The 10,490-nt window shown below is 36.4% G+C and overlaps 3 protein-coding genes across 4 annotated transcripts; 2 read left to right on the forward strand and 1 right to left on the reverse strand.

The window, feature by feature from the left end:
* Positions 1-678: 678 nt before the first annotated feature.
* On the forward strand, positions 679-1,664 carry LOC111446505 (ethylene-responsive transcription factor ERF014-like). The gene has a single exon (XM_023085339.1). The coding sequence runs from the start codon at positions 756-758 to the stop codon at positions 1,434-1,436; it is 681 nt and encodes a 226-aa protein (XP_022941107.1). The 5' UTR covers positions 679-755; the 3' UTR covers positions 1,437-1,664.
* A 1,489-nt stretch (positions 1,665-3,153) lies between these two features.
* Positions 3,154-8,352, forward strand: LOC111446698 (prolyl-tRNA synthetase associated domain-containing protein 1). 2 transcript variants are annotated; one of them, XR_002711128.1, is made up of 13 exons: positions 3,154-3,385; positions 3,795-3,854; positions 3,959-4,012; positions 4,123-4,183; positions 4,349-4,425; positions 5,506-5,555; positions 5,959-6,041; positions 6,448-6,518; positions 6,593-6,749; positions 7,122-7,249; positions 7,325-7,423; positions 7,606-7,741; positions 7,946-8,352. XR_002711128.1 is itself a non-coding variant. In XM_023085626.1 (12 exons), exons 1-12 carry the CDS (start codon positions 3,338-3,340, stop codon positions 7,678-7,680), a joined length of 963 nt encoding a protein of 320 aa, XP_022941394.1. In that variant the 5' UTR covers positions 3,154-3,337; the 3' UTR covers positions 7,681-7,910. The 2 variants fall into 2 exon arrangements, 1 of the variants encoding a protein (XP_022941394.1); XM_023085626.1 differs by lacking the exon at positions 7,946-8,352 and having other exon boundaries at positions 7,606-7,910.
* A 600-nt stretch (positions 8,353-8,952) lies between these two features.
* On the reverse strand, positions 8,953-10,254 carry LOC111446755 (E3 ubiquitin-protein ligase RZF1-like). Its single transcript, XM_023085697.1, has one exon. The coding sequence runs from the start codon at positions 10,062-10,064 to the stop codon at positions 9,114-9,116; it is 951 nt and encodes a 316-aa protein (XP_022941465.1). The 5' UTR covers positions 10,065-10,254; the 3' UTR covers positions 8,953-9,113.
* Between the last annotated feature and the right edge of the window lie 236 nt (positions 10,255-10,490).

Below are 10,490 nucleotides of genomic sequence, written 5' to 3' on the forward strand. Positions count from 1 at the left end.
TTTTTAATTATATTTTATAATAATAAATATAATATAAGATTAACAGGTGGGAGCGAGGGTAGAAACGGAAACATAATTTCTATCTCCGACCCCGACACTCATTCCCTCCTGTAAAAAGGGGATTCCTCTTTTTTTTTTTTTACCGAACCTCTCGAATTAAGTCATGTCTCTAAACGTAATGGTTAATTTTGAAAACGGGTCAAAATATGGGAAGTTTAGGAACTCTTACCGCATGATTTTGTCTGTTACTTACGTACATTTGTACGTCGTTCTAGGTTGAAATTACATTTTTGCCCTTCTAAGTTGGTTTTGTGGTAAGCCCCTGGATTTCTAGAATAAGATTTTAATATGAAATTAAATACATTTTCTTGGTCTTCTAACTGAAATTTAAAATTTATTATTATTATTTTTTATAACAAAGTTTGACTCTTTGTAAATAGAATTCCGTGACAGTGAAAAATTCAACTCTTACGGTATCCAATAAAACATTATATATTTAAAACGGACATAATATTTTATAAAATAATGTAATATTTGAGGATTTTGAAGGGTAAATTAGTCATTTCAATGCACCTGTCCCCCATTCTTGCATGTGTTGTGAGCCCTACTTGATTGACTAAGAGATAAGCCATTTAGAGATCCATACACGAATTTCATTTCCTTATAAATCTCAGCCTCTTTAGCCCTTTCCTTCACTTGCCCATCACGTTTTTTAATAATCAAACCACTCTCACAAACACTTTCCTTGGTGAAAAATGGTGAAGAAATCGGAGAAGACGGCGGCGGAATCGTTTCCTGTGGCGGCGCCGTCGTGTAAAAAGAAGTATAAGGGTGTTAGAATGAGGAGTTGGGGGTCGTGGGTATCGGAGATTCGAGCGCCGAATCAAAAGACGAGGATTTGGTTAGGGTCTTATTCGACGGCGGAAGCTGCGGCGCGTGCTTACGACGCGGCGCTTTTATGTCTCAAAGGTGCTTCTGCTAGCCTTAACTTCCCGGAAATTGCTAACTCTATTCCGATTTCCGATCACTGCCACTTCCGCCGCTTACACCACCATATTGATTCCTCTGATGCCGACATTATGTCTCCTAAGTCCATCCAGCGTGTCGCCGCCGCTGCCGCTAATGGCTTCCGGGAAAATGTCTCCTCCGCCGTTGTCACTCCCCCATCCCCCGCCGTCTCGTCCCCGTCTCTCTCCTCCGATCTTCCGGACGATGAAGCGTCGGTGACCGTGTCGTCCGATGGTGTCTACGATCAAATCGATCCGTCGACGGCGGAGATGGATTCATGGTGCAATTACCTTGATACCCTTCAGTCGCCGAAATTCATTGACCAAATGCTCACGGAAGCTTGGTTCGATTTCGGTTCGATTCCGGCGGCCGAAATTCCCGATTTTTACGAGGAAGAAAGCGACATCAGATTGTGGAGCTTCTGCTGAAGAAAAAAAAAAAAAAAAATCAAAATTACATTATATTATTATTTTTTTCCTTATTTAAAATCTTCTTAAATTTGTGAAGATATTACTGACAGTGACCAAAAATATTTATTTATTTATCTCTTTGGTGTGTTTGATTCAGATTCGAACCAACGACCTCGAGAGATTTAGAGTTTTTTTCCCCAAGAAATCTCTCAAGTGTTGGTTTTGTGATGAAACTTTATGTAATGAGTAATTGTTGATTATATTATAATTGTATATTAATGGTAAACTTTAATTTCCTGATTTTTTTTCCCTTGAATATTGAAGAATTTTAATTAAGTTGCTTATTAAAAATAAAAATGTTAAGAGAATTGATTAATTTTAATTAATTTCCTTAAAATTTATTTAGCCATATATATATATATATAGATAAATCATTACTGACATCTCGGCTCTTGCAGCGATAAAGAACGTTAGCGAAATGCGATACTTGGTGTGAGTTGTAGGATACTACAAACCATTGAGTCTTTGAACATGAGTTGCGGTCTGAACCTACTGACTGAATGTATGTCTGCCTAGGCGTTAGACATCGCTTCCCCCATATGCAATACTGGCAACACGTGCACACTGTCGTGCGAGTGACTTAAAATTTAGTCATCAACACCTATTGTCGTGACATTATGGTGGTTGACCCAAGTAAAGTACTATAGCTCGCATGTCTTCTCCTTGTGAATATATATATATATAATTTGAGTTTTTAAAAATAATGCTAAATATTATATTATTATAATTATTGTGATTTTTTAGCAATTTAATTTCATATAATCAACTAATTAATTAGTATTTTATATTTTCCACTACAATTAAATTAAATAGTTGAAATTTTATTTTGACGATGAAATAAAAACACGACCTACTACATTATATTCATCCAATCAAAACCAAGTATATGAATATTGCTGGACAACTTATTAATTTGTTTTATTGGATAAAAATAAAATAAAACAAAATATATTATATTATATTATATCGACAAAGGAAATCAAACACAAAATCGAGTACAAGCAAATGTCGCTCTCGTTCTTTAATTAATTTCGCTGCATATTTGTTACAAGCTACAAGATGTGGCTTATATTCCATTTTGTTCTATAAAAAAAAAAAAAAAAAAAAACCTTAACGTAGGACCAATTTTATGGTGAATTCGAGTCGATTTATTTAAATTTTATGTTATATTACACGCTCGGGTTGAAAATTTTGCTGGCTAATTAAATGACTGCGTGTTTTAGATTTGAAAAATTGCATAAAAAGAATATTAAAATTTAAAAAGTGTGATTTATTTATTTATTTTTATTCAACTTTTAAAGGGAATAAGTGGACTTTAGGTTTGCAAGAAATAAAATTATTACCTTTTGTTTAGACTAAATTGGAATATAAAATTTTAATTTAATAAAAAAATTAAAAATTAGAAAAAATTAAGAAGTATACTTAAATATTAAAAAAATATAATTAATTAAGTGAAATTAACCTTTTTTTTTTTTAAAAAAAATGAAAATATTAAATTGAGAAGTTTTAATATATTTAAAATATAATAAAGAATTAAATAAGATTTAGGGGACGCAAAATCCAATGGGCCAGGCTTTGACGCGTTTTTGCTAAGAATATAGTCTCCATTACGAGCTCTATCAGGCTTTGAATCCACCCAACGGGGGTCCATGTGGTGGTTAGGGTTTCGGTTGTTGATTGATTTGGACCCGTAGATCCAACAGTGCAAGGTGAAGCCCAAGTCAGCGATGGGGTCATGGATTCGTACTAGTTTGATTTTTCACTTCAGCCGGCGTTTCATCTTGGTTAAGACCTTCGTCCTAAAGTTCTTCTCTCTCCGGCGGAATTCTTTGCGCTGAATTCGAGTTTTCTGCTTCGGTATGGCTAAGGAGGTTTACACCAGGGAAGAGTTGCTTGCGCTGTTGCAGGTCTTTGGATTTCTCGCTCTTTTTGTTCTATTTTGTTTTTTTCAATTTCGATTGATTAAGCTTTAGTATTCGTGCTGTACTTCGGAGAATAGGTTTCTTCTCTCGTGATTGAATGTTAGAGACCTGTGGTTGAGTTTTTGTTGAACTCTGCTGATTCTTCTTGTTTTGAGATTGACGTCATAATTTACTTGCTTGGTGTAGCGCTGATAACAGAGTTGCAGACGTTTACTTCTGTTTCTATCGAAATTTATAGTTTGTGTACTGCCGCTAGATTATGGAGTGTGCTTCTTTGCTTAATTATCTGTCGTTACCGATTGAATTCAGATGATTATATTATGTGTGTTTGTTTTTTTTTTTCCTTCTTTTTGTCTCATTTTCGCTCGCTAATGCAATTAAGAATGCTCTGTAGGATCTTCAAATTGATTTTGCCAAGTACGAACATCCGGCTGTATTGACAGTTGAAGCTCAGGTAATTCTGTATGAAACAAACGAATGAAATCATCCTTGTCATTCTATTGTTAATTTTTTTTATATATAAGTTAATGGAAGCATGTTTTTTCGAATCTTCATCAGGCAAAATATGTTGGAAATTTGGGGGGTGGTATCAGTAAGAATCTGTTTTTGAAGGTAGACTTCTGAACGAACTGTTTCTGCCCCATAATTCTAGTTATTAGGTATTGCATTCTATATTACAACGTATGGTTTTAACATCTGCAATATTTTCCGCGCATTGGCAGGACAAAAAGAATAGATACTATGTAGTTTCAGCATTGGCACAGACCAAAGTGGACCTGAAAGGTCTGTACATTTTACTAATGGCTGTGATTTGTTTTTAAAAATTTTCTTATAAAGGGTCGGTCTTGGTCCGTTAATGTTCGTTTACGATGGGTTTCTTGAAGATACAATGTCTATGATCACGTATTTATAGTGCGATGTGATTCACGGTCAATTTTAGTCATGCAGTTCTATCTGCAAGACTTGGTTTGGGGAAAGGAGGTCTGAGAATGGCTCCCGAGGAAGCATTGGGAGAGAAACTTAAGGTTAGAAATAGCCATTTCAGGGATTTCACACTTAAATAATTCTTTTACTTCATTGTGTTGGATCTTTCATGTGCTCATTTTTTTTAATCCAATTGGACAGTGCTGATACCATAGTTCTTTGTTTTCACCTGCATTGTTTTATTAGCAATGATTTTATGGTCATGGAAGCATGTGTAATAAACCAGCTTAGTGGTCACTCAATTTTTTTTTATTGCCTTTTACATTAATCTGAATGTGTTTTCTAACTAAGTAGTTATCGTGATTGTTTTTAAATTTCAAGGTAGACTGCATGTGTGAAATTGCAGTCAAATTCAATTAAGAATATCTGATTTAAATGAAGATTAAGCATTTTAACATTGTTGAGAGGTTAAAGGTGTGAAGCAGCATGAGGTATATGCCTCAGTTTAAATAAAAGACACCAATGTAACTCATATAAGTATAACATTCGGTATTATTGAAATGAAATGATTGCATAAAAGTGTGTGTGTCTGTATTTATATATTCTTTAATTGTCTTCTGTTTTTTTAGAACTTTGGGGGTAAAAGCACGAACTGTCTGTAATACCACAACTTATGGTGTATTAGCAATAAATACTGTAGAGACTTCTGATATTTTGGAGAAATAGTTACAAATTAGTATTATTCTTCAGCCACTTTATCAGAAATAAAGAATAAATTTTAGTTCATTCTCAGGGCATGAAACAAGGGATATTAACTTACAAGTAATCAACAATATCTAATTATCCTAAAAAGTTACAGTTTTGGTTCAACTATTTAATTATTTGCAAAAAGTCATTGGCATCAGAGAAATAGATGCAGGGATCCCTAAAGGAGTCGATGAATTGCAATATCCTTGTTGAAACATGATATGCGAAGTTAATTCGTTTATTTAGTCGTGTCATTTTGGCATGACTCTAAGGATTTCTACCACATAAGTTACTTTCTCTTGCACTAATTATTTGATGCCATTCAATTTATGCTAGTTATGCAGAGTTGATGATATTTCAATTGTACAGTTCTAGATTCTTATCAGATGGCTATCATGTGATTACTTATATTTTTGTTTTCATTTGTTGCTCAGGTGTCGTTGGGTTGTGTTACTCCATTTGCACTTATCAATAAAACAGCACGGTAATGTATTAATATACTCCTTGGCAGTGAATTTTATTTTCACGCATCTATCAACAGTTTACCCAAATTTTGTTCTTGACATGTTTTATTTTTCGCTTTCAGTAGCTTTCTATGTTTTGTTGCTGTTTGGTATGTTGCTAGGAAATCTTCTAGAAATTTATGTAACTAAGACTTGGACAATACTTGGAACATTTACCTAATGTGCAATCCTCCGGTGGTGGAAGGAAGAGCTAACCTTTCCTTACAGTTGGACCTGGAAAGTGGATTGTTTGATAATATAAGGCAGCATATTATATTTTTCTATTTTATTTGTGTTCAAACTATGGCTGAATGAACCATCAATTTTTTTATATTTTGCTCAAAGTTATTATTTTGTGTTATTGTAAACTCTTTCCTTGTGCAGAGATGTTGCTTTATTGTTAGACCAAGGATTTAAAAGCCAGGAATTCTGCTTCTTCCACCCTTTGTCAAATGAAACATCAATATGTATGTGAGGCACACTTTCGCTTATTTTCTCTTTGCCTTTATTCACCTTGCGATACATATGTTGCTGAGGTTTCAGATTTCTAACAGTCCAAACCTGACTTTCAATGTTGTTATGTGCTTTACCCTTGCCAGATGTTGTTATTCTGTGTTTCACTCTTCATTTTGATGGCTGCTTTCATTTAATTGGATTTGGTAGCTGTCTCTGTTAACCACGCATTCCTCCCACATATATCTTGCTCTATAACTGTGGAAGTGAAAACTTGTTTTTATTATAGAAAAGTTTTTCCATGTTTATCTGACATGATAAAGCAATCTTGGTCTTGCATACGCGTGGATTAATCAGTTGAACTTTGCCTGCTCTATTATAAGTTAGACTCTAATTCTCTTTATATATTTATGTCTCCAGCTCTTAATACCACCAATCTCGACAAGTTCCTTAAATCAATCGGGAGAGACCCTTCATACATTGACTTGGAGGTGAATCCATATCTGGTAACCATTGTGATAATCCAAAAGTTTATTATTTGTTGATTTTTATTCCTTCTCTGCAGGCTAATCCTTCTGTAGGAAAGGATCAACCCCCCGATCTTGCTGGACTTGTTCCTTCTGGTTCTGCCTTTGTGCCCGATACTCCAGAGAAAACATCTTCATGTCCTGGTTCTAATGAAAATCAAGGTGTTGCGGACAAGAAGTCTAAGGCAGCTGCAGGTAGTATATTGAGCTTATACTTATGTAGGACAAAAAGATAGGGGAGAGAAATTAGTATAGGTGATGAAATTGTACGTGGATGTTATTGCTTCAGCTTCAGGACTTGCGGATTAGACTAACTAAATGTTAGGTTGTATAGGGTTTTCTAGTTTTGTCTGCTAAGAAAATTCTTATAAGATAAATGCATTGATTCATTCTGGTTTTGCACTTAAGGAAAATAAAATACTTCATAATGCCTGGTAGTTTATTAATCACGATGATTGGACGGGTTGTTCTCTTCCCCCGTCCTCATTTAGGAACTCAATCACAATATATCAGCCCTGAATGATCTTCTCTATGCTAAAGTAACGAGTCTCTCTCTCTTTAAAATAGTGAAACCATCTTCTGCTGTGAAAGCTGGAAAGGACAAAGCCGTTCCAAAAGCACGACCATCCTATGCAAATGTCGAGAAATTTGTCGAAGAGATTCTTGATAAGACATCGGCAATAGTGCTTTCAGAGGTTATAACACCGTTCTTGGCATTAGTATACACTTAGTTCAAACTTGTTCTGAACTGACAGAACCAATTTTGACAGCTCACAGAGGAGACTGTTAAAAAACATGGAGAACAGTTGGGAGATGTGGTGTCAAACAGCATTAAGAAACATCTTAGCTCGGAGTTGAACAATCTTTCTGTGAGTATTTTTCTTGGTTACTTTTTTTTATTTGCTTCTTCGTGAGCAACGAAAAACAACTTTAAGAGCCATGCACACTTGCCGTTTCAAAGTTCAAAATATTTGCATTGCTTACAGATTTTTCAATTTTGAATCAAGCGGTTACAAATTTCGTATGGTTTGTGATTCATCTACGATTGCAGATGATATTTAAGAACAATGCATACACAGAAGGGTTCCATGCTGGATCTTCCCATAAAGTGAAGCATGCGTGCTGATATTTTTGTCTGCTTGTGTTTCCAATAGAAACTGAAGAAGAGGACTCCGACCAAAGGCCGGGTAATGGCTCTAGTTATGTTCAAGAAATTTTAAAAGATATGGTGCCAAACTGTTGGTAGAATTTTTCATAACAATTTAAGATTTTGGTTCGCTATAAGATAATCCATCTTTAGCACCTCTGAAATTTATTATTATTTTCATTAACGTATCTGATTTCATTTGCTGGTGATTAAGTTTCCCCACTTTGGCCTTTGTTTTGTTAAGATAATGACCACCAGCTCAGTATTGCTGATGGGTTGCATGGTTCAGGTAATTTATTTAATTTTAATGATCAGGGTGAATTATGAATTTTGATTTCATATCAGCACTTGACGTCCTTCTTAAAGGAGGCATACAAATACGTTTGTGCTCCTGAGATTAGCGCCAACCTTTAATCTACCAACAAGGTATAAACTAAGTACCTTGTATCATTTAGGCAGGTTTAGTTTATCACTATTCGTGCATTTACATGTTTTTCTTCAATGCTTAATTCTTGATTCTTTATTGCATAAGATGGTATAAATAGGATAGAAATTACATCCTGCCCACGTAATGGAACCTGGATAATGTTTTAGTTTTGAACATGGAACATGCTTTGAGCGACAAAATCAGGTGTGAGATATGGTATCTTTTAGGACAATCTCAATCCTGCATATCAAAGAGTTGAGAATCATCTGATTAGTGCTTTGCTGAATCTGTAGAATAGTTAGAGAACACTTGATCGAAGGCAGTGGCGTGGCATTATACCTAATGCACCGTGGTAATGAATCTAACTTCTTGTCTTTTCCACAGTGTCTGCACATTTTCGTAGAATTTACATTCTTAACGAAGGCGTTCGACTAAAATGTCTCGAATACGAGTTATTTGCAGCATTACCATTGGCATTAGAAAGGGCTAAGGAAGAGAGGTGAAATAAAATGTCTCGAATCAGAATCTGTGATTGAAAAAATATATTATTTCTTTTTCCAGAAATATGTTTTCTTTTTTTTTCAAAATAACCTTTTATGTTTTTTTTTCCAGTTTGGAAAATTTGATTAAACTTCTATTTACTCTCTATTTCTTTCGGGTTTTCTTTCTTCCTTCTTTTTTAAAGGAATTTATGTAGTAGTTTTCTAATTTTTTTTTCCTTTCTAGAAGAAATATATATATATTATCTAGAAAGTATATCAATTAATTTCCTTCTCCTGTAGTTTTAGAATAATGGGAAATAGGGAAATGAGAATGAGAATAATTTTTTAACATGATTTTGCAGCCCATTAGACAGATAATGACTGGTAAGGATACACCATCATTGGGAGACCCTTAATTATTGCATGTGCATCTCTAGTGTATATGCTCGTACAAGCTTTTATTTAATTGAATACCCCTTTTGTATTTTATATCAATACTATTATTAGCCACCATAATCTCTAGAAGAAGAATTGTGGCTGTCCTGTGGAGGGCTGAGCTGCCTATATCTACTCCGAAATGGCCTATTCACCAACTGACCCCACCACCTGGTACATCTTCTCCCAATCCCTTCTTCATCGTCAGAACTTTCTGCCGCTTGATTCTCCGGCGGTGATGGCGGCATCTCTTGCCTGCACACCGGACATGAGTTGTGGAGTCGAAGCCATGGCACTATGCACTCCGAATGGTATACATGCTTGCACATCAATTCCCTTGCTTCTTCCCCAATCTCAAACTCCTCCTTACAAACTGGACACATCGTGTCGTTCTTCAAATGTTCTGCCGCTATCTTCACCGTTGGGATTCGCTCTATTGCTGCCTCGCTCGCTGGCTGCGGCCCTGGCCGGTCATTCTGTGTTAGTTCTTCGATTAGCTCGTCGAGTCGTGGTCCAGTGAAGTAGTCTCTTGGGTCTGCTCTCGGTGGTATTATGGGCTGAACCGGCCGAGATGGGTCTGTGGGTCTGAGAATGATGACAGTCCGAGACCGGTTCTGATTTGGGGGTTGCAGGCTGGAGTTGTCCCTCTCGTCCAGGCTTCGATTGCGTCGCCGGGTTCGCCAGTGGAACCATTCGTCGCCTTCGGGATCACTAAACGATTGTCGGTCGAAATTGTCGAATTGGTGCAACATAGGACGACGGCGGTCAATGTCGGGGAGTCGAAAGAGCCGAACCGGGGGGTCAAGCATTAGGGAGAGGGCTTCAAGTAAACGAGTCTCGGGAGAGTTATCGAATTGGGGGCGGGTGAGATGGAGTTCTTCGAGGAACTGGCCGGAACAGCGTGAGCAGATGAGCTCGGACGGGTCTCTGGTGGTGGCGAGGGTGACCATCCGGTGGCATTGGTGGCACCAGTAGAAATGGAAGGAGGATCTGGTATGGCGAGATGAAGCAAAAGACATGAAAAATTAAGTATAGTTATTTGGGAAAGGGAATTAGAAGATGGAGAGATTTTATATATATGGGGAATGGATGGATGGAAGGGAGGGAGAGGAGAAAAGAATGGCTTTCTGGGTTGGCAGAAGCAATTCTCTGTGGTGTTTGACATTGACATTGCCATTTCTGTATCCTGAGGTTTGTGTTAGTTTCAGAGTGTTTCGTAGAGAAGAAGAAAGGGATGAGTGGAAAGATAACTTTTGTGTTGAGAGTCTTGGAATTGAGGGAAGAAGAAGAAGAAGAAGATGAAGAAGAAGAAGAAGAAGAAATTATGGGCTTTTCATGCTTTAGTTTAGTGGGCCTTTTAAGTTATTTTCTGTTTATGAGGCCGTGGAGAACCCTTTGGGCCGAACCTTTCCTTAGGTCGCCAATTTTTGGGCTTAAGCTTGTTA

This window comes from Cucurbita moschata, unplaced genomic scaffold (assembly GCF_002738365.1).
Source record: "Cucurbita moschata cultivar Rifu unplaced genomic scaffold, Cmos_1.0 Cmo_Scf00008, whole genome shotgun sequence".
NCBI classification, from domain to species: domain Eukaryota; kingdom Viridiplantae; phylum Streptophyta; class Magnoliopsida; order Cucurbitales; family Cucurbitaceae; genus Cucurbita; species Cucurbita moschata.